The sequence below is a fragment of the Onychomys torridus genome, chromosome 10, assembly GCF_903995425.1.
Source record: "Onychomys torridus chromosome 10, mOncTor1.1, whole genome shotgun sequence".
Classification (NCBI taxonomy): Eukaryota; Metazoa; Chordata; class Mammalia; order Rodentia; family Cricetidae; genus Onychomys; species Onychomys torridus.
In genome coordinates, this window is record NC_050452.1 from 75,200,902 (window position 1) to 75,215,686 (window position 14,785).

Consider the following 14,785-nt stretch of genomic DNA (forward strand, 5'->3'; position numbering starts at 1 on the left):
CACTGTGGGAAATGTAAAACAATCAAGGGTGCTGCTTAGCCAGTCACTTTCCAGGAGTGTGGCAGCAGGAAGTATGCAGCTTCCTGGGATGCTGGGAAGATGGGAAGATGGATCCTGGATGTAAATGCTGCCGCTCCTCTAGGGCTGACCTAGATGCTCAGTGCAGCCAAAGAGACCAGAACTAGACAGTGTGTAGGACTCTAGGCACTGGGGGACGGGGAGGGGGGTAGAGGGAGGCGTCACCTTCAACCTTCTAAATGATAACACTCAGTGTCAGAGCCACTGTTCACTGCCGGAAGTGAGGCACAGTGGAATCTTTCACAACTTCTATTTTACAGGTGGCCATTAGAATTTATTAAACAATGTTTTCTTTAAAACTTGAAAAGAAAAAATATATACCCATAAAACCCTTCACCAAAAATTATTATTATTAAAAAAAAGAAATTCCTTCTGGAAGTGGACTAGTGTGGCTACTGAGATGACAGGAACCTGCCTCTCTTCCTTTCAGTTGCTACTTGTATCCTACTGTCCAAACAAACAGAAAATAAAAACCAGAAATGTGTCTCGACCATTCATACACCAGTTAGGCTCCATTGCACCTCTGTCCTTCCACTGGGAAAGGCAGATCCTTTACCATTGTCCGCTCTGCTAACCAGTGTCCAAATGATGGCCACACAGGCTTGTGAGCTTAAGTGGGCAAGCGTTCTGGCCATCTCACGGCGCTTCACTTCTTGAGTGCCGTCGACATCCTGATCAGACAGTCGTCTACACTGGATCCAGGCTTCCAATTGTGCAAAGACATTCCAAGGCATCGGGTAAGCCCAGCCTGCATTAGGGAGCTTTGGGGGCTTGTTTCAGCCGCTGCAGACCCTGTCTTGTGTAGTACACCAGGTCCACCAGGCTGCTGTTGAGGGCCAAGACACGAACCTTTGTGCTGAGCTGAGCAAAGAATTCTGCAATGAAACCCAAATCACACATGAGTAAATTTACATGTACGGCATCACATTAAAATGAAGACCAATAGTCCAGGGACAGTATCCCCACAATATCCTGTGGCTCACCTAGCACGCTCGTCTGTATGTGCTGGCTAATTCTTTGCAGCCCACCTCCTTCTGAGTTGAATCTCTAACTCACGCCTAGTACAGTGGTGTGTGTAGTGTCCAGGTGATGCATTGTGATCAAGGAATGCACAAGAGGAGGTGAGGAGGCTGTGGGGAAATCGAGAGCTACAGCGCCAGCCATCTTCCTCCACCGGGAAGATCTAATGGTGGTCACTGGGCACTTGTGTGTGTGAGCTTTGGCACAAGCACCACTCACTTCCCCTGACTCAAACCTGGAGTTCCCTGTCCTCCCTAAATAGGTCTCAATAATATGTGCTGTGCCGCACATCTCGGACTGTAACCAGCCATCTTAACGTGCTGAAAACAAACGGTCCATGTGGCTTCATCTCACATATGCTGAGCCAAGGGACAGCCGGCCCGCACCTCCGCTCCAGCTCTGTCCCTTCGCTAGCGTTTCAGTTCAGGCTGAAACAATGATGCCAACGTGGGCGAAGAGGCAGCATGCTAAAGCCAGGGCTAATTTGGCTCTGCAGAGATCCAGCCTTGGAAACCTAGCTCACACCATAGACCTCAAGGAAGATCTGCAAGCGGTTATGGAGCAGAGCAGAGGGATAAAAAGGGTGGCTACCTATCTCTTTTGCTTCATGAGACAGAATGTATACAGGAGCCAAAACAACCTCCCACAGCCACACCACACTGGCCACTGCCAGAGTCCTCACCTTTGTTCTTCTTTGTAAGGGCCTCTGCCTGTTCCCAAAGGTCGAAGGCCTTAAGGACGTGGGATGTGATGGTGACGTATGAGGAGGTCATGTTCTGGATGGTGACCGGGGTGCTGATGGTGGCCGGCACCCCACTGCTCCCCATGCTGCCAGCACTTGACTGGGACCCTACAGAGCTGGCAGGAGAAGGCATTGGGGAGAGCGGGGACGGAACGCCTGTGCTTCTGCAAGGATGGAGAGAGACTTGGTTAATCACATAAACTAGCAGGTCACGGACTACGGTTTCTAGACTGCAGTCTAAATTTCAGGGTGTATTCCCCAAAACAATAATCACTGCTAAAGACACCCTTAAAAGATCAAAGGCGGGCTGGAGAGATGGCACAGAGGTTAAGAGCACTGACTGCTCTTCCAGAGGTCCTGAGTTCAATTCCCAGCAACCACATGGTGGCTCACAACCATCTGTAATGAGATCTGGCGCCCTCTTCTGGCATGAAGGCAGAACACTGTATACATAATAGATAAATCTTAAAAAAAAAGATCAAAGGCACATCTGGAAGACTGACCTGGGTTCCCACCATGCTCTTCTGAGCCATGCCTCCACTCGGCAGTACACCTTGTCAGACCTGACTCTCCGACCTGTGGCTGCACCACAGAGCCAACATTTAAGCCACTTTGCATGCATTTCTCTTTCTCTGCGTCACAGCAGCACAAAGGTAAAGTCATGCCTGGCTCTTACTCCTACTGAGCCAGTAAATACAGACAAACAGAGCTGCGGCAGGCTGCGCAGAGGGGTGTAGTTCAGGAGCCCCAGCACGCTCTCCTAGCCTAGGCTGATGGCCTGGTCCTACAAGCTCACGTGCTTCAGTTGGGCCAAAGGAAGAAAAAAACAGCTCAATCGCGTAAGCACGATAGAAGATGGAAAGACGGGGCCAAAGCTGCCACGTAATCAGAGCTGTCAGTGTCAGACACTAGAGAGGGAGCTGCCCGGGGTGGTGGCTGCTGCTGCATCCTGGCAGCGGTGAGGGCTGTTAGAGAGAAGCCACCCTAGCTAAACCACATGAATGGCAGCATATGCTCTCGGACGCCTTCATCAGCATGTGGGTTTTTGTTGTTTTTTGTTTAATATGGAACACTTGGCAGACTTGCATGTCATCCTTGCACAGGGCCATGTTAATCTTCTGTGTATCATTCCAATTTTAATATGCATGCTGCCTGAGGGAGCACAGGACATTCTTTGGGGCTACTTGAAGTCCCTCCCTTTTTGATTGCTAGACATGGGTCTGTGTTACAGTTAATGCTCTCTAAAAGCAAGGCCCAGAAGGCAGGACTTCCTGAGGAATACAAACAAGAAACAAAACACACGGGTGCAGGGCTGCATACACTCAGGAGGTGGGGCAGAAAGAGCACAGGTTCGAGGCCAGCCTGGGCAATCAGTGCGGTCCTGTCTTAGAGCAAACAGCTTCGGGCAAGACCATGAGGAGCCACATCCCAACGTTCACACTCATCCTCAGTCTAAGGATTCTGTTTGTCAGCATCTTACGGCAAATGTGAGCAGTTTCCATTCAGAGTATGGGTCCTGGAAATGGCCAAGTACACATGGTTCTCGGCAGTTCTTAAGTTTACTGAGATGTCAGGAAGATTTATCAAAGCAAGGAGAGAGGACACCAGTTTCTGGTGGTTTTGTGAGCTTCGATACCTAAACACTGCTGCCTCGATAATAGTCTGTGCAGTTAATACTTTCCCCATTCATTACCCACAGCTTCACTTGAGCCATGCCTGAAAATGCCACTGTTCATCTGGACTCAACAGAGAGGGCACAGTCTCATTATTGTGTTCTTAAAATTGTTCTACTATTGTTAATTTCTTTGTGTGGCACTGAGATAACCAAGAGACCCACACAGGCTCAGCACATGCACTGCCCCAGAGCCCACACTGGTTCAGCAGTGCACTGCCCCAGAACCCACACTGGCTCAGCACATGCACTGCCCCACAGCCCACACAGGCTCAGCAGCGCACTGCCCCACAGCCCACACTGGTTCAGCAGTGCACTGCCCCAGAGCCCACACTGGCTCAGCACATGCACTGCCCCAGAGCCCACACAGGCTCAGCACATGCATTGCCCCAGAGCCCACACAGGCTCAGCAGTGCACTGCCCCACAGCCCACACAGGCTCAGCAGTGCACTGCCCCACAGCCCACACAGGCTCCGCACATGCACTGCACCCCAGAGCCCACACAGGCTCCGCACATGCACTGCCCCACAGCCCACACAGGCTCAGCAGTGCACTGCCTCACAGCCCACACTGGTTCAGTAGTGCACTGCCCCACAGCCCACACAGGCTCCGCACATGCACTGTCCCACAGCCCACACAGGCTCTGCACATGCACTGCCCCAGAGCCTACACAGGCTCTGGACATGCACTGCCCTAGAGCCCACACAGGCTCAGCAGCACACTGCCCCAGAGCCCACACAGGCTCAGCAGCGCACTGCCCCAGAGCCCACACAGGCTCAGCAGCGCACTGCCTCAGAGCCCACACTGGTTCAGCAGTGCACTGCCCCAGAGCCCATACTGAGTTAGCAGTGCACTGCCCCAGAGCCCACACAGGCTCAGCTACTGATACTAATCTCCTGCAGTTCCTGCCTTCTCAACTGAACTTGTATAGCAAAAGATGCAGCTTGGGGAAGGCTCAGAAGGCTCAGAAATGTAATTTTAGTCCACGCACTGGGAATCTTGGGATGTACCTATTGGCAGGTAAGAGGAGATCACTGTACCTTGTATGTTATCTCATCAGCCTAAATTTAGTTTATACCTGTTTCTCAGAGGGCCATAAGTAGCTAATGGTTAAAGTTTAAGCAGCCAGTACACATAAAGGTGAACTGTAGGATTTTTGAAAAACTCAAAATCACAAACAGAAAACAGTGCCCAAGCAAGAGGGAAATGACGTGACTGTGTGTGATTTAACCATACTTAACACTTGCCTTGCCATGCATGGAGAAGGTGCCTGGGCCGCTTTGGAAGAATTCTTGAAGTGGTCACTCAGAGTGCGAGAATACTTCATTGCCACGTCTTTTTTGCAGCGAAACATTGCCATGTTTAACAGGGACTGGCAGCGCAAACTGTAAACACAAACAGGGGTTCCCGTGAACTGTGGATGACCTCATGGCTAGAGCTCCTGCCAATCAGCCCTCTGAGCACGCTGGGGTCCCGTCTCTGGTAGGGGAAGTCATCTCAAGCAGTTCACCGCCGCACTGCACGCCACCACCAAAAGTAAATGTTGGCAAAAAACCAAATGTACAAACATCACTTGACTCCCGAGACCAAAGCAGCACCCCCAGGGGCAGAAGAACATAAGAGACACCATTTCCTGATGGCCGCGGTGGGGCTCACTTGCCTCTGCCATAATTTTCACTTTGAGAAAATAAATTTATAGCCAGGTGTGCTAGCACACACCTTTAATCCCAGCACTGGCAAGGAGAGGCAGGCAGATCCCTACATAGACCAGGCTGGCCTCGAACTCAAAGTTATGTAGAGAGACCTTGTCTCAACAAAAAAACAAAACAAACAAACAAAAAAAAAAAAACTTTTTTAAAGATAATTTCTAATCAAAGGAAAGTGCTATCTATATAACAAATGAAAATGTACATACCATAAAACAGCAAATATCTTTTCTTGTGCTGGCGCCGTGGTATCTGAGAAGGATTTTAGTGACATTGTGAACCTGCAGGGAGATACAAAAGTGCCTGAGATTAATTAAACAGGCCGGTTACAGGAGCCCAGGTTTGCTGACTGTGCCTGCTCCCTCTCCTGTCTTCCAGAGGACATGAAGACGTGTGTAACACAGAAGTCCAGGGGTTAAGAGCAACCACAAGCCGCTCAGAAGACCTGGCCCTGGGCCTGCTCTCTCCTGAAACCAAGCTTGGCCACACTGGCTAAAGGCCCAGTGAAATGCAGGAAGCATGTGCTGGAGCAGAAGCAGAGATGAAACCTAAGCTGGGAAAACTACCCTCCTGAGACTCGGCCTCCTCTTCAGAGCGCTTGGCAAAATGACCTCGTTGCACCCAGTCATCTTGTGTTCTCTCATCTAGAACACACTTTAAGTCAGGACAAAAAAAAACTGTGGACCAACCCAGAGCCTGGGGCCTGACAAGCAGGTGCTACCACTGAGCTACAGGGACCTCTCCAGGGTCCCCTCTTTGGATGTCTTCACATCCAGTCAGGAGAGAGACAGATTGGGAGGATGGCAGACACCCCAACACTTACTTAATGAGGTCTACAGTTTCTGAGTACACAGCATATGCCAACTTGGCTGAGCTTTCTGACTCTGTGGCCATCCCACACTCAATATAGGACAGGACAGCTTCCAAATACTTGAAGGCCTTTCCAGCCTTGTCCGCCTGTGGGAGAAGAACACGGGCTTTGTGAGGCCACAGGGAGCACTCAGTCAGTTTCTTACTTCTCTACTGTCTTTATTTACTCCTGATTAGAAAGACATGAGAAAGAATAATAGAACAAGATGAAAAGCTCTAGCAGTCAGCTCTGACCTATGAAAAGTGGCTTCTAGCAAAAACTCACCGGAGAAAAGAAAGTAATTCTATATTAAGACGACTCTCAGAACTCCACCAGGCACAAAGGGCACCACCCCGTTAGCGACTGCAATCGTCTCTCATTGGAAACCTCTGAGAAGCAGGCAGCCAGCACATTCACAGAACAGACACGAGTTTCTTTATGGAGGTCGAGGTTTATCATCTTATATAAAATATCTAACTAATCACTTGACTATTTATCTCCTTTGGCATGTTGGTTTTTTGTACAAGGATATGCCCTGGGCCTACAAGGACAAACTCTCAGAGTCCCCTCAAGGAAATGTGGAAATAGAAACAATCAGATACTGGTGGCCTGCCCAATCCTGAGTCCACGAGTGGCATACAGCCAATTCAGCTCAGCAGAAATGTGGCGAACAGCCCGTGTCTCTGCACGTGGCGAATGTGACACACACTGGGAGCAGCTGGCTGACATGGGCCGCTTGTAGGTTTTACTAATGCTTCAATTTGATGTGTTCAAAAGGGAAGAAAACAGTAAAGACACATGTTGGAAACATAGAGGCAGATCTATCTTAGGCTGCTCCGGTTTCCACGTGCTGCTGCTATGCGCCAGTGAAAGGGATGTAGCAGGTCTTCCCCTGCTTCGCATCTTACCACTAGAGGGACAGACTAGGGTGTCACATGTACATCCGAGGACACACACAAGCATGTGCCTGCATTGCAGACACACTAAAGCTTAGTATTCAGAGTGCATAAGCTCAGAAACATGAGTGACAAAGAATGCAGGTCAAACTAACGTGCCTCAGTCTGCCGTCTGTATGGGTCACTACTAGTTTCCTTCATTGATGAGGCTCTCTCTCATTCCCTTTATTTTCATGGCTATGGCTGCTTTGCCTCCTGCAGAGGCCAGAAGGGAGCATCAGATCCTCTAGACTTTGAGTTACAGGTGATTGTGAGCTGCCACGTGGTGCTGGGAACTGAGCCTAGGGCCTCTGCAGGAGCGGCAAGTGCTCTTAACTCCTGTAACCAAGCCCAGGGTTCTAATTCTGAAACCTAAACATTTAAAACAATTTCTCTTGGGCAGTTTCCAAAATTATTATTACCCTTGGTGTAGAAATGAAGTATCATATACCAATCAGCCCAGGCCCACTTCCTTCAGGACTCTGTGAGGCTAACAATGGCATGCCTGTCACAGCTCCTTCAGCATCCTGGAAAGTGGGGAAGAAGCAGTGGAAAGGGCAACACAGCTTGGGGTAGGATGGGGTCAGTCCTAGGGCCAAAGGGCACCTAGATCCCTCACAGCACCAAGCACGGCAGGTAACCAAGGGCCATTTTATCTGGTAAACAGAGGACTTGCAACATGGGGTAGAAGGCATAGGCCAAAGTCCTGGTGGCCAACAGGGGACAGCTAAGTCAGATTACAAAGAGCCAACAACAGGTCTGCATGTATGTGGGTCTACAGGGGCAATCTGTCCAGAGTGAGGCTGAGATGGCTCAGCGGGCAAGAGAGCCTGCTGCCAAGCCTGGTGACATGGTCTGACCCTGGAACCATAGAGAACTGACCGCTGAGAGTTGCTTCTGACTATGGCACAACCCCAACAAATGTAAGGCCCAGGGCACATACGACCCCACCGAACTGCTTCCCATGGCCGTCTACCCTCAGATCAGTGCACAGGGCCACTCTGGATGCCAAGAGGCAGACTGATTGAATAATAAACCGTTTTGTACGTCTCAAGGACTGATTTAGTGGGTTGGGGGAAAAAAAGCAGTTAGACAGTAAACCACCATCGCATAGATCAGCTTCCATTCAGTCTGTGAGTCTGTACACAATCAGACGGAACTGATGGAGCCAAAGAACACAATTCCCCTACACCACTTCAGGCCTCGGTCATTAAGACCTTGACTGTCCTGCTTAGAATATGGCTAACAGAAGCCACACTCCTCCTGCTGCCCCCCACCCCAGAACCCCCGTACACAGTCTTCCTGCCTACTGCCCCATCCCCCATACATATACACTCCATGCTGTGCATAGCATAATGGAGACCAAGGTTTTGCCCCTTAATCAGAGGCTGTTCAACCAAGGGTGTAAAAACCAGACTGACCATTGCTTCTGCTTTGCACTTCAACTTTTTAGCCTCCTTCATGTGAAAATCAGCTTGCTGTCTGCAAAAATAAAGAAGACAAGGCAGGTATGGGTCCTACAAACCTAAAAAGACTACCTGGGGGCAAGGGGGGTAAGAGAAGAGAAAAAGGGGGCGTGGTGGGGAGAAGGGAGAGGGCGGGGAGAAGGGAGAGGGCGGGGCTTACCTGTCAGGCTTCACTTGCGGCTTCCCTGGTTTACAGTTACCATTTGGCAAAGAAGGCACTGGGAAAGGGTTTGCAGCTTCTCCAGAAGACCCCTTTAAAACACATGCACATCACCTGCTCAGTGGACAGGACCACTGCCCGGGCAGCAACAGCCCTCCCAAGCCCAGGAGAGCAGTGTGCCGCCTAGTAAGTCAGAGTAAGTCAACCTGCGGTCCCCGTTTGGTTCAGCACTTCCAGAGCTATAGATTTAACTGAAGCTACCTCCAGGGGAAGAGCAGGTAACACCCAGCAGAGCAGCCCCCACCCCCAACTTGCCCCAGGCTAACTGGAAGTCCGGCCGCCTGACTTATTTCCTGTTAGGATCAATAATTGAAGTATTTGAGATTAAAGTTCCAAAGGAAGACCTGAACTAACCCATTTCTTAAGCCAAACATGTGACAGAAACACATGAAAGCTAGTGTGACTTTTCTCTGGTTCACTTTAATAAAGGGCCCTCCCCAAGTCTGCTCAAGGTTCTCACGCTAAAACGGACTGATGTCCTGACCACACTCCTGCTCCGCCCACCACCGCGGCTGCTTACTTTGTATTCGGAGCCCCTGGCCTGCACTTTTCTGTGCTTGGGAACGGAAGGGTCCTTGGAGTTGTTCTTGGTACTGCTGGCACTTTTGGGAGGGTCCTGACTACAGGTGTCTGCATCCGGCTTTGACCTCTTGTGTGCAGTTTTGGTTGACTTCTGGGAGGAGGACGAGGACGAGGATGAGGAGGAGGACGAGGAGCATGGCACAGGTGGAGGAGGAAGTATTTCCTTTCTTGAGGACTCTGAGGAGGGCCTGGGAGTCCTGCGGAGTAAGGGCAGTCAAAGCAGAACACTTAGCACAGCCGAGTTTGTTTATAAAAGACCAAATGGTCCCTGGCACCAGACTGCAGTGCCACAGAGCGTGTAATTAATTATGCTGCAGAAGGGCCAGGTTTGCGGGTCGTTTTGATGCTCTGTGAAGTCTAACTCTCAGTAACAAACTGTGGGGTTTTTACTAAGCTGGAAGACTCTAACCATTCCCATCTCTCACCTATCTGTATCTGAACCCAACAAGCAGACGAGCTCAGCTGCCACATCTGTCACTCTTCTGTGTCTGATGGCATGCTCCCCCTGCTCAGCCCCACCCCCAAAATGCACTTGTGATGCACTTGTGTTTGCTGGGTCTCTTGCGAGGCAATTTCGAATAACAGTTGCTTTTTATAGTCACTGTGTGTATATACATACTATATAAGTAAATTTATAGTCACTATAATCAATAGTCATGTTGACACTACTACTGTCATCTGTCATTTCTCTCACACACACAGACTCATGAAGGCTGTGTAGCTCTTACTCATCCCTAAGACAGAGCACTGAACCCAAGCTATCCCAAGTCAAAGCAAGACCCAGCAGGAACCCCAGGGCTTTGAGCAAATGTTACCCATATCCCATCCTGCTATGAATAAATAAATGAATGAATGAATAAGAACAGGAAAACAGTGATGTGCTCTTCTTATCTGTCCTGTGCCTATCCAGTATTAGGGACTGAACCTAGGGCCTCACTGCATGCTGTAGGTGCTCCACTGAGCTGTACCTCTTCTCTCATTTTCTTCCAGGAAATACAAAATCCAGGCAAGAATCAGCTAGGTATAAGGCCCTGAGTTCATCCTCAACACGACTAAAGAAAGGTTTTCTAAAGAAAACAGTAATCCTCAGTATTTAGGAAAAGCTCCTTAGTGGAAATGTTTTTGATAAATCTTAGGTTTGCTGTTAGAGGAGTGTCAGTCAGTTCTCATGAGGCCTTCGTGGACAGGACCCTCACGAATGAAGACACCATTGGCTCAGAACACATCACTAGTGCGGAAGAAAGCCTTCCGTCCTGCCCCTGGTGGCGCGGTTAACCATCCCGGGCTGTTCCCGCCTGCCATACTCACTTTGTTTTGGAAGATTCGGGGTGGGAAGATGAAGAAGCACAGTGTGGCTGGACTTCTTTCTCCAATCTGATTTTCTTGTTATCATGGTCTTTTTCTGAGTCAGCCTGGTGTTGAAAGGGAGTAAGAACAGCGAGCGTTAAGAACCATCGTACAGATGGAGGAGGCACAGGCCCCGCAAAGGGACCTAATGGGACACCTTGAAGATCATGCCCTCACTCACACGAGAGACTGCGTGTGATGTGGGTGGAGAAAGCAATTGAACACAGTAATGGACTTCGGTGACGTTGTCAGAGCGCACGTAATGTACTTTGATCAGTTCCTTCTCTTGGCCATCTCTGATGCTTGTGGGTTCTTCTCCTACTTTACATCACTCCTATGTGTGTATACAGTCTTCCTACTTCATGTCATTCATATATGTATACATATAGATAGATACCCTGTCTCCTCCTTTATGTCATTCATATATGTGTGTATAGTCTTCCTACTTTATGTCATTCATATATGTATACATATAGATACCCTGTCTCCTCCTTTATGTCATTCATATGTGTGTATGTGTGTTCCCTCCCTCCCCTGCTTCCCTCCATTTTCATGTCATATATGTCCCCACCCCAGCCCCCAAGACTTTAACTTCTCATTAACCAACATAGAGAAGGGATGATAATCACAAAGCGGAGAGAATAAAGACAAGTCAGTTGTTGCAGCCTAGTGGTGGTGCATGCCTTTCATCCCAGCACTCAGGAGGCAGTGGCAAGAGGATCTCTGTGAGTTCAAGCCCAGCCCAAACTACAGAGAGAGTGTTTCTTTCAGGATAGCCAGGGCTACATAGAGAAACCCTGTCTTGAAAAACAGACAAATCAGCCGTGGCTGGAGAGTCAGCTCAGCGTGTAAGAGCTTACTTGTACACGCATGAGGACATCAGTTTAAATCCCTAGACCCCACATAAAAAGCCAGGCATGATTGTGCATGTGCCCCATATAATCCTAATGTTGTGAGGAGGGGGAGGAGGCAGGAGGATTGCTGAGGCTGGATGGCTGCCAGCATTGATGATTTCAGTGATAGACCTTATCTCTTGGGAATATGGCAGCAAAGTGATATACCAGGATATTCAACATCCTCTTCTGGCCTCTGCACAGATGTACACATCTGTATATAAATGTGTGTACATCACACACCCACACCCACACCCCGTTCCCATCTATATACATATACATGCTAAGCACATACATACACAGGATTATAACCACTGTTATGGAAGACTGGGAAATATATCCTGATGGACCTAATAATGAAATCCGGAGTATGAGGTAAGAAAGACCTAAAGCCACGACTGAAATGCTGCAGTCCACACCACTGTGAGCACAGGCCAACAGCCGACTCTTGCAGTGAAAATTAGAAGTGAGTGCTGCTGGTGTGCGCTAGAAGACTTCAGCATCACTGTCCCGGGGCTGCCTCTGCACAGAACGAGGGGAGCACCCGGCACATCTCCTGGTTGAGAGGCAAAGATCAATGAACGAGATGCTGAAACAGGGTCTCTGCCCCGGTGCAGCACCCTGCCACCTGAGGCCCAGAGCTTCGGGGGCTGCGTGCAGGTAGCCTGACAAGGACTACAACAAAGGAGCACGTCCACGTCTGGAGAAATCGAAGAGGAGATGAGCTCACACACGACATGCTGCAGCACGTTCTAAATGGAAGGTATTTCCAGGCAGGTCAGGACACACACAGAGGGAAGGCCAAACACACGCTGTCCACACCAGAGTCCAGAAGGGAAATGGGATCCGTTTCTGTTTGTTATCTTCTTGTTGCCTGGGGTATGCTTGCTAGCACAATTAACCACACATGTTCCTCCTAAACACATAGCAAGGAAGTTTCAGAGGAAGGTGCTCTTCACCAGCTGACTGGAGCTGGAGCCTGTGCCCATCAGGAACCGGCTCACGGGAAATCAAACATCGACTTGAAGACAGGCATCTATCTGAAAATGCAAGCATTTACAGCTCATCTGAATCATTAGCTTTCTGTTGGCACTTCAGACCTCAGAAGCATGGTACCCAATGCCTCAGAGAAAGGCCGCCATGGGACCAAAGAAGCAAGAGGCCCTGGTGTGTGCTCCAGTGGGCATGTGGACGTTGCCTCCGGTTCGGAAAGGCCCAGACTTCTCCATAGTGGCAGTAATGTTTGTCAGCTAAGAATGGCAGCTGAGGGGCGGAGCAGCCATCTTGGAAGCAGGGCTGTGTAGTGGGTAGCCATTCCAGCCTTGGCCTGGAAGTTCCAACCCCCACTGAGGCTTCAGTAATGGTCACGCCTACAAGGCGGGGCTAAGGAAGGAAGCTGAAGACCCAGGTTCAAGAGAAGAGGGCTCTCTTGGCAGAGAACACCACCGGACTGCGCCATACCTTTGCCAGACCCTGCAACCTACCCCTTCATTTATAAGTTACCCCACAAAATAAACCTCCCTTTTAACTACGAGGAGTGGCCTTAATAATTTCACCAATAGGGCTGCACAGGAACCTAGAGAGGCTAGACTAGAAAAAGGGTCTCCAAAGTGAGGGCACACGAAGTAGGTGCTGAGGACTGAGAATTGAATTCCACAAGCAAGACATACTAAGTCATAGGAGGCATGGGGTCTTTAGCTTTTTCTGGGTGACAACACTATATTCTTTAGGAGAGAAAAAGGACATCTCTCAAAAGTCTGGAATTCTTTTTCTGGGAGGACAGGCTTCCGGTGGTGCCTGAGCTCTCCACAGAGGGGCCAACAGCTGCCCACCCAACCCAATGAATGCACTGTTGGCTTTTCTCAGCCTGTGGTTGTGGGGTCGGGCAGCCTTTGGGTGATGTGCCAGGTGTTGCTCCACCTACAGAACAGGACAAAAGAGCAAGAAGAAGAGCCAGGGCTATGCAGGCCCTCCCTCCAGGATGGGTAGTGGCCTGGCACCTGCCTTGCACTGTCTCGTCATGAGGGTGCCTTGTCGTTCAAAGGAAACCAGAGGCAGAGCTTTCTAAAACTGACAGTCACCTGGGGCCACAGGTCTGACTTGTGGCAAGATCCTGGGAGCCTGGCTATGATGGTGGAGACAGGAGGGTCTGAGGAGGAACCTAAGACCCTGGAGAAGGGGTGTGCATGGCCAGGGGCAGGGACAACATTGGGCAACAGAGGCGTGAACCCGAGGAACGCTGTAACTGCCCTAGTGAGTGCAGTCACCAGAGTCAGAATATTGATCTTGAATGCTGTGCCTCTCTCAAGAATCTTCTCAGGACATATGTGTAGACAGAAGAATGAGCGAGGGAGAGGACGGACCAGGGGACAGGAGCAGCTACCATGCATCTACTGAGCGGCCATGAGATTCTGAGCCTCTCTGGATTTCAAGAAGAAAGCACTACAGGAGAGGAAAACAGACCAGCTTTACCTCTTCCTGGTTAGGCAGACACAGGCACTGATGATGTAAGCCAGCCTTTGCTGCCACATGGCTGCCATGCTCTCCAGCCAATAACCAGGCAGCAAGGAAGGAAACCTAGGAGATTTTAATAAAGTCTAAGGCATCAGATGTCATACCCTTGACTTGTAAGGACAAAACTTGGGGTTACTAATCTGGAGGCATGAGGGAAAGAAAGGACAGCTGGATTTTGGATGGAAGTCAAAGGCAGAAGTAACTGTCCCAAGCATAAAAAACGTACCTTTTCCTATCAAACACAACGGCATCCCTTCCTCTGTCAACATAAATAAAGGAGTATATAAATACACTGATACCCCACCACCACCAAAGGTGATGGTTTCTTAGTTAATGAAACAATTGTGTTTGAGCAAGGCTTCAGTGAACTCCTTCACTCCATAATTTGTTGAAATGACCAGTAAGAAAGACCACCTACTTATGTAAGCACACAACTGTAATCCCAACACTTGGGAGTCTGAAGCAGGACCTTGGCTTCCAGGCCAGCCTGGGCTACATGGTGAGAACAATATAACAAAATCAAAACAGTACCCACTTATTTGAGGGGCAATCTTCAGGTGAATGGATGAAATGAACTATCATCTACAGAAGAGGTGAGCGTAAGTAGGACTCCATGTGGAGGTCAATGTCTGCTAGAGTTTTTAGAATGCTGCCAACTTCAGTGTTTTTTTGTTTTGTTTTGTTTTCAAATCAGAGAGGCATAATCCTAGCTTAAGAAAAGAAAGTGGATGTTAGTACTTGAATTTCTAAACTGCAGTCA

At 49.3% G+C, this 14,785-nt stretch overlaps 1 protein-coding gene and 1 non-coding gene across 5 annotated transcripts in view; both read right to left on the minus strand.

Annotated features, from left to right (window-relative positions):
• Positions 1–401: 401 nt before the first annotated feature.
• Positions 402–14,785, minus strand: part of Aff1 (AF4/FMR2 family member 1) — a 165,747-nt gene continuing 151,363 nt past the window's right edge. For all 4 annotated transcript variants that reach the window (XM_036200863.1, XM_036200861.1, XM_036200864.1 and 1 more), the window contains 9 exons: positions 10,580–10,683; positions 9,210–9,468; positions 8,630–8,721; positions 8,425–8,485; positions 6,042–6,175; positions 5,428–5,499; positions 4,760–4,897; positions 1,781–2,004; positions 402–953 (listed from right to left, as the gene is read on the minus strand). In XM_036200863.1, coding sequence (XP_036056756.1) covers positions 832–953; positions 1,781–2,004; positions 4,760–4,897; positions 5,428–5,499; positions 6,042–6,175; positions 8,425–8,485; positions 8,630–8,721; positions 9,210–9,468; positions 10,580–10,683 — 1,206 coding nt within the window. In that variant the 3' untranslated portion in view covers positions 402–831. The remainder of the gene's footprint in view (positions 954–1,780; positions 2,005–4,759; positions 4,898–5,427; positions 5,500–6,041; positions 6,176–8,424; positions 8,486–8,629; positions 8,722–9,209; positions 9,469–10,579; positions 10,684–14,785) is intronic.
• Positions 2,899–3,004, minus strand: LOC118592612. The gene has a single exon (XR_004946086.1). It is a non-coding gene; the product is annotated as a U6 spliceosomal RNA (small nuclear RNA).